Here is a 16,622-nt window from a genome sequence, read left to right as displayed (position 1 = left end):
AGCCGGCTTCCCCCTGGGGATGCAAACCTGTGGTTGGAGGAACACCCAGAGAGGAGAGAGAGAAACGAGGCATTCTAGGACCTGCTGAGAAAGGTATGGATGTGGCAGGTATAGATACGGGGAAAAGAAAAATGTTCATTCTCACCACCCTCTGCCACTGGTAAGAAGACATCTTCATGCGCTATGAAGTATCTGGGAAAGAAACCCAAAGAGCTCCAAGTCACGCTGGATTGCTGTAGCCCCAGGAGGCTCCCCAGAATGGAAGGAGCTGCAGTCCATCTCAAAAAGATGAGGAAAGGGAATGGCAAAGTAACACAGAGGAAATCTTACTCAAGAAAGGGAAAGTGTTATCTGCTTAATGCAACTCTGTGTTAAATCAACAAAGAAAACACTGACTCTTTAAGGTCTTTGAGAGTTTTGAAGTATCCAGTTTTGAGAGTTCCTGGTGTCCTATAATTTCTGTCTCGTAGGAAAATCTCTTGGGGCATCCATAGGTAGTTATTTGAGCTGCAAAAGGTGGGGTGTGAGAATAATGGGAGACACTCTTGGCCCAGGGAGCTGCTTTCAGCCCCAGGGCCTTGAGGCCTCCAGGGCCTGCTTGGTTTGGGTCTCAATCTTCCCTGTCCTCTTCATTCCTCCCTCTGAGTCTCAGTGAGAGGAATTCTGTGAACCTGCATAGGACTTATAACCTCAAATTGGGACAGCTGAGACTCTACAGGGCTTAAAAATATAGGATCTACCCTGAAGCCTGAGCAGCCTGCCCAGGAGGAAAGCCTTCAATCCCGCCTCCCAGCACTACACAACAGGTAACAGAATGACAGCAGAGACTAGGGAATGCCCTGTACTGGGCCCAGTGGGTGCAGGGCGGGTGCTGAGGAGGGCTGCAGGTACAGCCCTTTAGGGCACAGGCAGGTCCAAAGGGTTCCTTTCTATGGCAATGGAAATCAGGGAAAGGTGGGATGGGGCAGGTGACAGGGTAATAAGGTTTGACTCTGTGTCTCCACCCAAATCTCATCTTGTAGCTCCTATAATTCTTATATGTTGTGGGTGGGACCTGGTGGGAGATAATTGAATCACAGGGGTGGGTCTTTCTCATGCTGTTTTCATGATAGTGAATGGGTCTCACGAGATCTGACTGTTTTAAAAATGGGAGTTTTTCTGCACAAGCCCTCTCTTTGCCTGCTGCCAACCTTGTGGGATGTGACTTGCTGCTCCTTGCCTTCTGCCATGTTATGAGGACTCCCCAGCCATGTGGAACTTAAGTCCATTAAACCTCTTTATTTTGTAAACTGCCCAGTCTTGGGTATGTCTTTATAAGCAGCATGAAAATGGACTAACACACAGGGAGATAAGGAGATTTTGGGGAGGAGGTTACTGGGGAAAGGAAAAGATGCTGAATATACCTGTGAGGTATTAATAGTTTAGTGACTTTTCTCTAAGTCATCTATGATAAAAGTGGTATTTTTATGACCTCAGGGGTTACACATTCAATATTCTACCAGGGAATCAGGGAGCAGGAAGGAGAGCAGAAGAGTCTAACAGATCTGTCTGAATGTACAGCCATGAGATCCTTCCATAAAATGTCCAGGGCAAAAGCTCCTCACAAGGTTAAAATGAAGAGTAGCAGTCTCGTGATAAATATTAGTTCCTTTTCACTTAAATAAGATATCAGATTCTACTTTCCTATCTCCTAAATCACCACTTAAAACTTTAAAAAATTGTTCCCAAATTGAAAACTCATCTTGGGGAAAAATCAAATAAAGTGTAGACTAAAGAAAATGACAGTAAAAATTTTCATAATCTAAGAGTGAGTTTGTGGTAAAAACTCTTCTCTCTGATATCAGGAACGAGACATAAATGCCTGTTATTATTATGTCCAGGAAATACTGTACAGTGCAATAAGGCAAGAAAAAGAAATACATGGCATGAGAACTGGAAAGGAAAAAAGTAAAACTGTCATTATTTGTGGGTGACATGACGAGGTACATTGGAAATAAAAAAGCATCTACACTGAATTGAAATATTGTTATAAAAAATCTACAAATTATTTGAACCTAATAAATTTAGGAAAGTCACTGATGACAACTAGGTCAATAAAAATAAACTGTGTCTTCTTGTATCAGCAACAAATAAAAAATTAAATTTATAAATACCATTTAAAATAGCACCACAAATCAAATACCTAGGAGTAAATCCAATGAAAAATGAGCAAGAGCTCTAACAGAAAATTATACTGAGAAAAATTAAAGAAGACCTAAATAGAGGGAGATACCATGTTTATGAAGACTCAATAAGTGTTGATTTTTCCCAAATTGATTTACAGATTCAGAGCAATCTCAATATAAGTCCTAGCAAGTTTGTGTACATGTATGTGGCAACTGACAATCTGATTCTAAAATCTATATGGAAATGGAATGGGCCAAGAATAGCGTAGATGTTCTTTATAGAAGTCCAAGTTGGAAAGTCCGGCTCTCCTGGATATCAAGATTTTTATAAAAGTACAAACATTAAGCTAGTGCGGTACTGGTACAAGAACAGACATATAAAGCAGTGAGACAGAACGGGGTGCAGAAACATACCTGTGCATATGAGTACTTCGTTTTTGACAAAGGTGGCAGTGCTAAGCTATGGGAAAGTATTTTCAAAAAATGATGCTGGGTCAACAGATATCCATATGAAAAAAATGAACTTGCTGTACCATTTTCAAAAATCAATTCTAAGTAGATTCTTTTTTTTTTTTTTGAGATGGAATTTCACTCTTGTTACCCAGGCTGGAGTGCAATGGCGCGATCTCGGCTCACCACAACCTCCGCCTCCTGGGTTCAGGCAATTCTCCTGCCTCAGCCTCCTGAATAGCTGGGATTACAGGCACGCGCCACCATGCCCAGCTAATTTTTTGTATTTTTAATAGAGGCAGGGTTTCACCACGTTGACCAGGTTGGTCTCGATCTCTTGACCTCGTAATCCACCTGCCTTGGCCTCCCAAAGTGCTGGGATTACAGGCTTGAGCCACCGCACCCGGCCCTCTAAGTAGATTCTTTTAGAATATAGACAAAGATTTCCTAAATGGATGCAAAAAGCATTTAACCATAAAAAGATTGACACACTGAACTCCATTAAAACGAAGCATTTCTGTTCATTAAAATGACACCAGAGACAGTAAAAGAGCAAACTACGCAGTGGAAGATATTTGCAACATGTGTAAGCAACAAAGAACTGATATCCAGAATACAGAGAACTATAAATCAAGAAGAAAAACAGAAAAACCAGTAGAAAAATAGGCAAGAAATTTGAAAAGGCACTCTACTGAATGGCCAATAAATAGATGAGCTCTCATACACTGCTTGTGGAATTACAGATGATTCAACAATCTCCGTCCCATTACATACTCAAAAGTAACACATGCATATGTGCACCAAAAGACATGTACAAGCAGAATGATTTATAATCACTTCAAAATGGAAACAACACAAACATTGACTGAACAAATGCAGACTGGATAAAACGATGGACTATAGGATGCAGCAGCAAAGATGAATTCTCACAGATATGATGCTGAAAGAGAACAGCTGGTCACAAAAGAGAATACAGTGAGTAATTCCATTTATATGAAGTTCAAAGCCAGATGAAACCAATTTATAGTGTTAGAAGTTACAACAATGGTATCCTTTTGGGAGGAGAGAGGGGTACATGGGAGGCTCCTGGAGGCTGTAATGTTCTATTTATTATTTTTTTAATAAAAATTTTTTTTTATTGTCATTAAACTTCCCCGGGCTGGTGTCAGATCCCTGAGCTCCAAGCAATCCTCCTGCCTTGACCTCCCAAAGTGCTGGGATTATAGATGTGAGCCACTGCACCTGGCCATATTCTCTTTCTTGACTTAGATATGTTCATTTTCTAATAGTTTCCTTGAATTAGATGCTTATAATTTGTACACTTTTCCCTATGCATGTCATAATTCAGAAATAAGTTTACAAAGTAAGCTTATTATAAAAATCTAATTTCCAGTATGAGCGCTACAGAAAAAAATTGCAGAATGCATAAGTCACAATACATGCCGAGACATGGACCAGCATGTGTACACTGATGTATGCAACTGGTCTGTGGCTAGCACCTTCTGCTGATTTTTGTGGCTTCCACATTTCCTCGCTTGGATCAGTTCTGGCCTCAGAAAGCCAGCAAGAGCCAAGGGTCTAGTGATTTCTACAAAGGGTCCTGAGCACCACAGCTCAGCAGCATGGGAGACCTCTGCTGAGGTAACTGGCTACCATAAAACGTGACTTCAGACTCTATCCCTCCCTGGTTCTCCCAGCAGGTGGGGAATGGGCACTGACTCAACACAGCTGATAAAGAGCTCTTCCTTGTCCTGGCCCCTTGTGGTTCAGATTCCATGTGCAGGAGAAAGGATGACTGTCACTCCAGAGGTGACAGAAGCAATGTAGGAGGCAGCTGTGCTACCTCAGGCTTTGCTGGCCTCCCTACTCCTGGACTCATGGACAACTCAGTGCCACTTCTGTGTAGCTATTCTAGGGCCCCACACCTGCTTGCATCAGATAGCTCGGGTAGTATCCAGGGAGAAGCCTGCTGGATGGTCCTCTAATGTACAGCTTGACCTTGCACAGGGCACCTATCAGGGCATCCATTTCTCTCTCTCTAAAATGGGAATGTTCATAGCCTCTTTTCTTCTTCCCATAGACAAAACTGAGGTTGAATGAAGCACTGCATGTTAACAGACAAAATATCATGATTGCTGCTGCACGGAGTGAGATGAGAAGAGAGCAGAGCATAAAGAGCCATGGCCAACCCTCTGCGTGGATGGATGGTGAAGAGACACAACACTACCTGAATCCAGCCGTGGAAACAGGAGTTGTGCCTGCATCGTGCTGATGCCAAACACTAACGGCTGCGGTGGAACAGTGAGCTCACACCTGCACTGTGAGTGGCTGACTCCCATGTGCCCAATACAGCTGCAGGCTTGCTCCCATGAGCTCACTCTTGGCACCTCTCTGGCTGCGCCACTTCCAACTTCTCCCGAACCCCTCCTCTCTCTTGATTTCCATCTCCCCTTTCTCCTAAACTAGGGCTTCATCAGGAACAAGAAAGGCCTTCTTATGCTAACCTGGCAGTGTCTGGGAGGCCTGGAGGCTCTTGCCCTCTGCAATGAATGGCTCTTAGGTAACACTGCCGCTTAGCCTGAGGAGCTGGCATCAGTTCCAAGGTGCAGACAGAAAGTGTCATTTCCAAAGTACTGGGAAGTGTTGGTGCTGGTTTGAAGTTGTCAGGGCTGCTGGGAAATATTTTTGCTGATTATTCAGGATGAAGGAAAAGGCAAAGAACCAAGCAGAGGGGGAAACTAATTAGACGCAGGACTTGATCCAGGAACACCCTGCTCTGTCCCCTTCTCAAGTGCTGTAGCCAGGAAGAAGCATCACTCAGATCTACTACTGAAAACGTCCCCAACTGCAAGTGCTCTGACCCACCGCTACATCTGCCCTGAAGCCACACTTCCTGGGGCTCGCCTCCTGGGTGCTAATGCAGGCCAGGTCCTGCAAGATGTGAGGATCCTCCAGCAGGCAACTTTGGCTCTGGCTTGAGGACTTCCCGTCAGTGAACCTTAAAACTGGGCTGCAGGTGGGAGCCCTTGTGCAGGCCTGTCATCCTAGCTGGTGGGGATGCTGAGGTGGGAGGATCCACCTAAGCCTAGGAGTTTGAGACCAGGTTGGGCAATATGAGACTCTGTCTCAAAAAAACAAAACTAAACAAAAAAACCTGGGCCATAGCCTGAACTCTCCCTACCCAGTCCTCCTTTCTTCCCAGATTCCTTCACAAGGGCCAGACTTGTGTCGAGGTCTGAAGGCTCTGCCTTCTGCTGCTCTCTCCCCTTTCATCCTTCACAGGCATCTTCTTCCACATGTTTCTCAACAACTAATCCCATCTCAGCATCTGCTTCTTTGCAGATCTGAACTGACACAAGTGGGACAAGAGTGGGTGTGAGAAAACAGGCAGAAAGATGGAGTTTGGGGAGTGGCTCACTCACTACCTAGGGGGCAAAGGGGATGCTCTTCTGAGTGGTGTGTGGGCAGGGACAGGCCCTGGTACAAAGTTGTGGCTCAGTTGCTCAAAGACTCACCAGTAAGTGACCTGGGAAGAAGCCCCTGAGTCACTTTGTGATGATGCCAGCACTGGAAAGCTCTGGGAAGCACAATGTCTACAAGGGCTGGTTGCTGTAAGGTGAAGGAAGCCCTGGGCCTGCCCCTGTTCCCTCCCCTCATCCTTCACAGCCCTTCCCCCAACACATCTCTTACACATTAATCCTTATTGGGGTCCACTTGTCAGAGCACTTAAAATAACCCACCACATCCTCCATGATAAACAAACACAAAACAACAGAGAGAAGCACAGTGTGGTTTCAGGATTGGTTCTCTAGGTCTATTGTGTCTAGACAGTGTGTTCTGAGACCCTGGGGGATGCCAGGCAGGCTAAGCCCCCATGGGCAGGAGGCATGTTGGGAAGCAGAAAGGACTATGTGCTTGGGTGCTGGGGAAGAGAATCCAGGTGTCCTTACCCAGACAGGACAGTGGCCTGAGCTACCTGTGGGCTGGGGAGAGGATGTGCAGTCCAGATCTGCCCTATTTTCTGGAAGGCTGCAGGTAGTACTGTCCTTCAAGGTAGGCTCATGAATGCAGCACACGCTTCAGCGGAGGGAAGGCAATCCCACAGTGTAGATCTCTCTCATACAGCAAGAAGCCAGCTAGTGAGTTTAATGATGTGTGTTTCAGGGTCCCAATGAGTCAGGTAGCTAGGCAGGAAAAAGTGAAAGATTTTCTCTTGGCAGTTTAACAAACTAACTTGTTCTAAGATTTAGACTGGAGTAAGGTGGAGGACCCGGCTGCGAGCGTAAAGGAGACTCTAAGAGGTCCGCAGGGACAAGGGATCTGCCAGCAGCTGCTGGCCTCACTGCCTGGACCACGTGAGGCACAGCTGCCAGCAGGACACGGGAGCGGGCACCCCAAAGCTAGGACCTGGGTCTGCCAGGGTCTACCACAAGTGCCACTCAGGCAGGTATTCAGGGCAACTGCACCCAAAACTACGAGATCTTTATAGCTGACAAGTGGATGGTGACCTACTGTGCAGCGTGACTGGCTTAACCCAGGACTCTGATGATAAGTCAGAAGCTGCCCACCTAACCTGGGGTTCATGGGGATTGGAAATCCCAGAATTTCCCAGGCAGTCTTCCTGAGAAGGCCTGCTTGGAAAAGGCTGGAATCAATACTCCCTGCAGCTTCCTGATGTGGAGAGAAAGGCAGGTTCCATGAAGGCATAGCACAGGCTTTGGAATTTGCCCCAACTGGGGCAGCAGCCACGTTCTGCCCTTGACCTCTGTGGCCCTGGCAGGTGAGCCTCTTCAGACTCTTCAGTCTTGGTTTGTTTTTACTTTTTTTTGAGACGGAGTCTCACTCTGTTGCCAAGGCTAGAGTGCAGTGGCACGATCTTGGCTCACCACAACCTCTACCTCCCAGGTTCAAGCGATTCTCCTGCCTCAGCTTCCCAAGTAGCTGGGATTACAGGCAGGTGCCACCATGCTCAGCTAATTTTTTTTGTATTTTTAGTAGGAACGAGGTTTCACTATGTTGGCCAGGCTGGTCTCAAACTCCTGACCTCATGACCCACCTGCCTTGCCTCCCAAAGTGCTGGGATTACAGGCGTGAGCCACCACGCCTGGCCTGTTTTTTTTTTATTCTGTAAAATTGTGAAAATAATAAAACCTCTCAGACTCTCACTGGTTTTACTTTTATTTTTTATTGTGAATATCCTCTAGAACTGTTTTAGACTAAGTAAGCCCCGTGCCTGATGTCTACGGGCACTCAGAAGGTGGTAGTCCCGTCATGACTATGGTACGTGGGTAATGAGGTCTAGATGTCATGCAAGATTGCCTTGCAATCGAATTCAGCTTCCACAAGTTTGTCTGACATTTTTAATGCTCTTCACGGTTATCGCTGTGTTTCACTATCCGGCAAAAAATGGTAAGAAACTGATATAAGTGCCTGTAATTACTACTACACTTAAGAGTTAAGCCACATTTCTACAGCTTCTCTGTTCTCTCTGTTAGCTCTTCAGAATTCATAACCATCCATGGAGACAGTTTCCCTGATGTCATGTGTAATTTGACCATCATAATAATCCTACAGCAAATGAAAAGACAAAGTTGGAAAGAAGCTTGACTCCCCAGTAGCCATGCTCCCTGCCTTCCTAAAGGGCTAAATCAGGCCCCCCGCCTTCCCTTCATCAAGCATTATTTGCTGGGTAGTGGACTAGGCACTGTGAGTACTGAAATGAAAACAACAAGATGGTTACCTCAAAAGCATCAGTCCAGTGGAGGAAGTCAACAAGTAAACCCAAGACTGAAAGGCACGGTGCTAAGAGCTGACATAGAGCAGACGGGCATGGCACAGGGCCACAGGGAAGCCACACCTGACCCAGCTTTGGTGGTGCCTGTGAGGGGTATGGAATGGTTTCCCAGAGAAATACCTAGCTGAGAGTGGAAGGAGAAGCAGAGGTGACTTAGATGGGTGGGCAGGGGTTCTGGGAAAGAGATGTTCTGGAAGCAGGAAATGGCATGAGCATACTGGGACACGCTGTACGCAGGAGCTCAAGGTAATCTGGTACAGACAGCATGTAGGGTGCCGGGGCAGGAGGACAGGGTGGGTCTGTAAGGCAGGCAGGGCTGCCTTGCTGCTGAGGAGTGCCCAGTCCCTTCCACTGGCACATGGGCTTCTGCTGGCAGCATCAGTGTTTATTCAGCTCTACGGTCCCAGGGCCTAGAACTATACCAGTATGCAGCAGGTACTCTCTACACACTTGCTAAAACAGTGAACATTTTTAAGTTTATTCCAATATCTGCTTCTGACAAGATGGTAGACTGAATTGATGTGGACCTCTTTCCCAACACAAACATACAGAAATGATAGATTAAATATACAAAAAGAATAATTTAAATATATTATTGAGTACAGAAGAATAATGGGGAAATTCCCAGACTCATGAAGTGAAAAAAAAATTAAGTCAGAGCTGTAATTTTTACCATGGCAACTGGGGCTGGGAGTATGAGTTTGATAGAGTTACAGGAGGTAAGATTTGAATGCATGCAGGAGGCAGAGGACCTGCGCATGGAACTGGAACTGAGATCCCCACATAAAACCAGGATCCTGGGGGCTGTCGGTCTCTAAACAAAGAACCAGGAAGACCTTCCTGACAGAGCAGAAGAATGTCTGTATATGGCACAGACCAGAGGCATCTCCTATAAGAAATGGAGATGCCAAGCCCACAAGGCATGTGGGTGTGGAGTCTGAATGTGGACTACCCAGGAGGTGGGACTCATAAGCCAAGGAGTTAACACTCAAACTAGCGGGACCATGAACCCTCCCCAGGTCTTGGCAGAACATAAGCAAATGTGATGAGGTAACACATCCACAACCCACAGTATGTGGAACTCCCACTAAACACAATCCCTACTTAAGATAATCTTTTTGAGATGGAGTCTTGGAGTGCAGTAGCTTGATCCTGGCTCACTGCAACCTATGCCTCACAGGCTCAAGTGACTCTCCTGTCTCAGTCTCCTGGGAAGCTGGTCTTACAGGTGTGTGCCATCACACACAGCTAATTTGCGTATTTTTAGTAGAGACGAGTTTTCACCATGTTGGCCAGGCTGGTCTCAAACTCCTGACCTCAGGTGATCCACCCACTTCAGCCTCCCAAAGTGCTGGGATTACAAGTGTGAGCCACTGTGCACAGCTTTAAATGATCTTATGATAAAAAACAAATTGCAAGAGAAAATGAAGGATGAGTCAACAGACACAAGAAATAAGAGAACTGGCATTCTTGGAACTAGAACTAAAAATCTCCAAACAACTGGAAACAGGCTATAAAATAAACACAATCGAAACAATTAGGGAGATAAAAGAAAGAACAGAAATTATAATGGAAGACTAAGACACCAAAAAATAAATTAATTAATAATAGACTGATTTTCTATTATTAACAAACAGAACCTCTGAAAACTAAATATAAAAAAATGAAAAATGAAAAAAAAATATATATATATATATATAAACCAAACTTTAGGCCAGGCACAGTGGCTCATGCCTGTAATCCCAGCACTTTGGGAGGCTGAGTTGGGCAGATCACCTGAGGTCAGGAGTTCAAGACCAGCCTGGCCAACTGGTGAAACCCCATCTCTACTAAAAATACAAAAAAAAATTAGCTGGGCATGGTGGTGCATGCCTGTAATCCCAGCTACTTGGGAGGCTGAGGCAGGAAAATCACTTGAACCCAGGAGGAGTAGGTTGCAGTAAGCTGAGCTCATCCCACTGTACTCCAGCCTGGGCAACAGAGTGAGACTCCATCTCAAAAACTAAATAAGTAAATAAATAAAATTAAATTAAAACACTCATATTGGGAAGGGTTATTAAACAGCAGATAGTAAACAGCTACAAGGAGAATAAAGTGACAGACACTTTTGAGGAAGTTTCCTACAATGCAACACTAACAGATACGGAAACCGAAAAAAGAGAGGAAAGATGAAATAAGACAGAGGGTTTCTAACAAGTTCCAGAAGGAGAGATTAGAGAGAACCAAAGAGAATCAGAGATAATAGATAAAAATTTCTAATTGAGAACTATATTGAGTCCTAAACGATACAAGTAAAAATGAATCCACTCAGACATAATGTAGTAAAACTGAAGAACACCAAAGATAAAAATAAGGTCTAAAAAGCAACCAGAAGGAAAAGACACACACACTCACTCAGGGTACAGAGAGGATAGCCTGGAGACCAACCAGCTAATAGCAGGAAAAACAGCTTGCAAAGCAGCTCCACAGTCCTGGCAGTAAGAAGGAGGGCAACAGTGGGGACCAAGAGAAAGGAGCCTTCTGGACAAAGCGCCTTGTCTGTGAAGGTCATGACCAATCACACAGTAACTCCAAAGTCAGAAGCATTCACCTTCCTCATCGTTGCTGTCCCAGCACTCGATTCCTACTACTGCCAAGGTGCACATCATCCCACAGGGTACTGGAGTGTGCTTTGCTACTTACACAAACCCTGAGGTCATGCACTGGGTCTAATGTATCTTTGCCTCTCCCATGTAACCTACTGTACAGAACAGGGGCTTCATAAATGTGTAACTGAATTCTCACAAATCACTTATTCACTCTCGAAGGCCTTCTTCCTTGTCCTGTATCAAGAGACCTCCAACCTTCAATTTGACAATGACTCTCAATCACTCCGTGACTAACTGGATTTAGTATTAAAGACAGGTAAAATTTTCTGCAACAGAGGAAAAAAAACAAGGTGGCCCTTGGGTCCACGGGTGGCGAATGGTGGTATCTGCCAGGGGGCGCAGGTGAGACCTCACACCTCTTAGATGCAGATTGGAACAGCTTTTGGGAGGCTGAAAGAATAATTCAACATGGAAAGCTTTACTAGTTGAACCCAAGACACAATAGGACAGCTTCTTGCTTTCTTCTAATGACCTCAGAGGAGAATGTTAACCTGAGACTGTGCCTCTAACCTTAGAGAAGTCAGGTCCAAGTCACATCAGAGACGAACCCCAGAGGCAGACATTAGCCCCTTTATATGAAAGGAGAACAGGATGACATAGAGTCAAGGAGCAAAGCTATCAGGCACCACCCATGGATCCGAGGTCCACCTTTTTATCTGTTGCAGAAAACTTTACCTGCTTTTGATATTGAATCCAGTTAACCAAGGACTAAGAGAATCCAGAAAATACAAAAACGGAGTGCCCATTTTCTGGGCCATTCCATTTGAAAGGAAAGACTACTTTGGAGAACCATCCAACAGCCTAAGCACTTATTCAAAACAACTTTTTTTTGCTAAGAGATTGAATATGGCAAACAGAGATGAATGCTAAAATGATTACAAACTGTACTGCAGGGAATACCCAAAAGGGAAAACCGGTAATTTCAATAATCAGTTGAACCAAACTAATATTCAAGCTAGCCTTTTCATCTGCAGAATTTCCTCTCTCTGCTGGTGTTGCCTTCAAGTTACTTGGCCTGAGACAAGGGTCTGGGCTGAACATCTTCATTTCCTAAATGCCACTATCACACCAATATGTGGATTCAGGTGTTATAGGGAAAATGACCATAAATGGAAACAGAGAACACAGACAGGAAGGGGTCTGGGGGAGAAAAGTAGCCACAGTCAGGATTGTGGGGTCCTCCATGCTTCCCAACTCATGAGTGAGGAGTGCAGTCTGCCTTTTTTTCCTTCCTTCCTCCATCCTCCTTCTTTCTTCCTTCCTCCTTCCTCCTCCTCCTCCTCCTTCCTCCTCCCTCCTCCTCCTCCTCCTCTTTCTCCTCCTCCTCCTCCTCCTCCTCTCTGTTTTTTTTGGGGTTTTTTTTTGAGATAGAGTCTCACTCTATCACCCAGGTTGGAGTGCAATGATGTGATCTTGGCTCACTGCAACCTCTGCCTCCTGGATTCAAGCAATTCTCCTGCCTCAGCCTCCCAAGTAGCTGGGACTACAGGTGCACACCACCATGCCCAGCTAATTTTTGTATTTTTAGTAGAGATGGGGTTTTACCATATTAGCCAGGCTGGTCTTGAACTTCTTACCTCAGGTAATCTGCCCACCTCAGCCTCCCAAAGTGCTGGGATTACAGGCGTGAGCAGAAAACTTTACCTGCTTTTGATATTGAATCCAAAATATCAGACTGGCATATCAGAATCCAAAATATGCACCCGGCAGGAGTCTGTCTTTGATAGTGTCATACACAACAGAAGGTTATGAATGGCAAGTACACCAGCCTCTTCCCTCATCAGTACACTGTTAGCTGCAGACTTTCTGGGAAAATGGAAGTCACAAGCCAGTTTTTCTCTTTGGGAGGGAGAGGCAACCAACATTTCCTATGGGCATTCTATACATGAGGCTGGTGATGACACACTTCAACATGACATCCTGCCTAGAGAGCCCCATGCAATCCTGCCAGAGAGGCATTATTAATCCCATTATTTTGAACAGATGAAGAAACTAGAGGCTCAGGCCAGATGCAGTGGCTCACGCCTATAATCCCAGAACTTAGGGGGCCAAGGCAGGCCGATCACCTAGGTTAGGAGTTTGAGACCAGTCTGGCCAATATGGTGAAACTCTACTAAAAAATACGAAAATTAGCTAGGTGTTGTGGTGGGCACCTGTAATCCCAGCTACTTGGGAGGCTGAGGCAGGAAAATCATTTGAACCCGGGAGGCGGAGGTTGCAGTAAGCCGAGATTGCACAATTGCATTCTAGGCTGGATGACAAGAGCAAGACTGTCTCAAAAAAAAAAAAAAGAAAGAAAAAGAAGAAAAAAAGAAACCAGAGGCTCAAAGAGGTTAGGAAAGTTGTCTAAAGATTGAGAATGAACCCCAAGACTGACTCTAATACAAGTAAGAGAGAACCAGAGAGAGCAGTCACTGAAGCATTTGATTACCATACTTTTCTAGATCATGGCTCCTATCTGATTTCCTACACATACACTTTCTTTTATAGGTTTTTGGGGGCCAAAACTTATTCATATTTATAAACCCTAAGTTATCTTCTTACATTGCTTGGCCTGATAATATGCTAGGAGTTATGGCTAGACCAAGACACACAGCTAGGCCAGGCACGGTGGCTCACATCTATAATCCCAGCACTTTGGAAGGCTGAGGCAAGAGGATGGCTTGAGCTCAGGAGTTCAAGACCAGTCTAGGCAACATCATGAGACACTGTTTCTGTTATACATATAAAGAGCTAGGCTGTTTTCTCTTCTCACAGTCAAAGACAACCTAAGTTGTTGCCACTGGATATGTGAACAGCTAAGGCATAAGCTTAAAGGATACAGAGCTGGTGCCCTTCTCCCATTGAACAAAAACTCTGCAACTGTTTCCCAAAGAGCAGAGAGTCCAGTCAGAATTGTTAAAGGATGTCTGGTCAAACCTTCCTATGATTAATTAGGGGTATACAACAGTTTACTATGGAATTCTCCTAAAGATAAATTACAAAGAGTTATCATGTCTTGAAGGTACTCTCAATGGAGATGTGGTCATGAGGCCAGCTGGTAGCCTATCTTCTACCCGTAACAGTGCAAGAGGTCTTGAGGTAGGTGCAGGTTTCTCTTCTGGAAGGTAATATACAGTTTTACCGACATGCACCTGTTTGTTTCCTTCCCCTGTATAAACAGCCTAGAGACTTAGACAATGAGACCAGAGTACATTCTAGACTACATTCTCCTCAAGACCAGATTGGGACTGCTCTAGTTATTGACTGGGGTTTCTAAGTAACACGATGGGTCAACTGTTTTCCATCTGTTCTCTCCTCAGAGTAAACATGTTGACTCTGCTTCTCACAGCTGTGGGAAGTTACCCTGAGTGAATTACTTTAGTTCCCTGGACCTTAGCTTCTGCAGATATGACAATAATAAAAGAACACACCTGGGGCTGTCATGAGGGTTAAGTAAGATAATAAATGTAAAGCCCTCAGTGCTGTCCCTAACACACAGGAGGTGCTCAGTGGTGGCTGCCATCATTACCATCACTGTCATCATCAGGGAACATTACCTGTGTCTCACTCACCACCACTTTCACTGTTTCACAAACAAAAAATACACGGCCAAGGAGGCAGTCTGTGGCTGGGTGCAGTGGCTCACACCTGTAATCCCAGCACTTTGGGAGGCTGAGGTGGGATGATCGCTTGAGCAGAGGAGTTCAAGACCAGCCTGGGCAACAGAGGGAGAACCCTGTCTCTATTAAAATTTTTAAAAAATTAGCTGGGTGTGGTAGCATGCACCTGTAGTCCCAGGTACTTGGGAAACTGAGGTGGGAGTATCACTTGAGCCCAGTATCACTTGAGCCCAGGAGTTTCGGGCTGCAGTGAGCCATGATTCTACCATGCACTCCAGCCTAGGTGACAGAGCAAGAACCCGTCTCAGGAAAAAAAAAAAAAAAAAGGAGGCAGTCTGTGATGTGGAAAGGAGGTGCTATGAAATTATGCCAGGTGCCACCTTTTCAACAAGGCCACCAATTTAAATCTCTGTAAGCACCCAGAAATCTCCCAACCATTAATATGAAATTCACAAGGTAGACAATTACCACAAAACCCATAAACCTAAGTATAGACAGATAGTATAGACAGTGAACCAAATAAGCAGGCACACGCCTGGAGACTAAGAGTGGGGAGGGTCTGGGGGACGGCTGGAGCCTGGAAGAAGGTCTGCTTCAGAATCTGCTTCTATCACAGCACAACTGCTCCTCTACGAGCACTCCAACTTCTATACTCAGGGGCAAAGAGATCTTATAAGAGGACTATTTCCGTGGCAGTTATTTTCTAGTACAGTAGTAAAAGGTGTCACTCCCTTCCTGAAAACCACCTAGCAATGGAAGCCCAGTGTCAGATAGCCCACAGGCACCACTGCTGCACACACGTGAAAGGACGCTCTTCCCCACTGAGTGGCTTACTTGTTGCTGTCGCGGTACTCATAGATATGACATCCTTGAGGCAATCCGGTCTCATGGTCCAGAGTGAAAGCAAGCTTTAGCTGAACAGAGAGAGAAGAGAAAAATAAGCTTTAGGCAGCATGTTCTATTCGCTCCAATAGCTGAAATGAAAAAATAAAATCAAGTAAAGTCACACTCCCTCAAGTCTATGTGTTGTGGAGAACCTGGGCCTGCCTGCTCTGGGAAGAGCCCACACCTTACAGGGACCTCATCATCAATGATGACTATCACCAGGACTCTACTTGTTCACTCAGCATACAATCAATACATTTATTAAGCACCTACCTTCTGCTAGACATGAGCTAGCGGAGAGGGAAAGAACAGTGACAACAGCCTCTTTCATGGGTCTTACCGCCTAGCAGAGAAGACTGATGGCAATCAAATGATCACACCAATGAATATGTATATATGTGTAGAACTTCAAATTCAAATAGGCTCTCTGAAGCAAGAAAAAGTCCCCATTATTCTATAAAAGTAAAGAGCCTGACCTGGATAAAACGGGTAGAAGGGAAGGCTCCTCTGAATCAGGAGGAGCGGGGAGTAGAAAGGGTTCTCCTGGGCAGAGAGCACAGAGTGTGCAGACACCCTGGGGCAGGAGCTGCAGGAACTGCAGGATGGCTGGTGAAGTTAGGCCCTGATAGATCCAGGTACATGGTGGGTGACTCAGGGCAGGACCTTCTTGGCCACGATGGAATTTTTGGCCTTTACCTTAACAGCAAAGAAGAGAAAAAGAAGGAGTGGATGAGGTAGAAGAGAAAAAGAAGGAGTGCACAAGGTAATCTGAAATCTATTTTGGCAAGATCCCTCTGGCTACAGTGCCGACTGCAGACCACAGACCACAGAGCAGGAGCGACATCCTGCGGGACACGGCCACTACAGAGTCAGGGAGTGGCCATGGGCTGGGATTAGAGGGAGAGAAATGGACAACTGGAGACACATTTTAGAAGTAGAATCAACGGGATATGCTGGTGGATTTGATGCTGGCAGTGGCAAGGACAGAAAGAAATCAAACTTTTGAATCCAAATCACCAGTCAGGTGGTACTGAGAGAAAGGCTGAATTTAAGGACTGATGAGTCAGAAATTTGGCTC

General features: G+C 45.2%; 1 protein-coding gene across 16 annotated transcripts in view; it reads right to left on the bottom strand.

Moving 5' to 3' along the window:
* Positions 1-16,622, bottom strand: part of DIS3L2 (DIS3 like 3'-5' exoribonuclease 2) — a 385,922-nt gene that overhangs the window by 21,936 nt on the left and 347,364 nt on the right. For 14 of the 16 annotated variants that reach the window (XR_013519159.1, XR_004744905.3, XR_013519158.1 and 11 more), the window contains one exon: positions 15,494-15,573. Coding sequence is in view for 12 of the 16 variants with exons in the window: in XM_054258039.2 (XP_054114014.1) it covers positions 15,494-15,573 (80 nt within the window). In the remaining 4 variants the exon portion in view is untranslated. Of the gene's footprint in view, positions 1-3,871; positions 8,008-12,487; positions 14,158-15,493; positions 15,574-16,622 lie in introns of those variants that run through there. The other 2 variants (XM_035306059.3, XM_035306057.3) reach the window with 2 other exon arrangements.

Source organism: Callithrix jacchus, chromosome 6 (genome assembly GCF_049354715.1).
Source record: "Callithrix jacchus isolate 240 chromosome 6, calJac240_pri, whole genome shotgun sequence".
Lineage (NCBI taxonomy): Eukaryota > Metazoa > Chordata > Mammalia > Primates > Cebidae > Callithrix > Callithrix jacchus.
The sequence above is the reverse complement of the archived record's forward strand: the minus strand, read 5'-3'. Positions and strand labels throughout refer to the sequence as shown.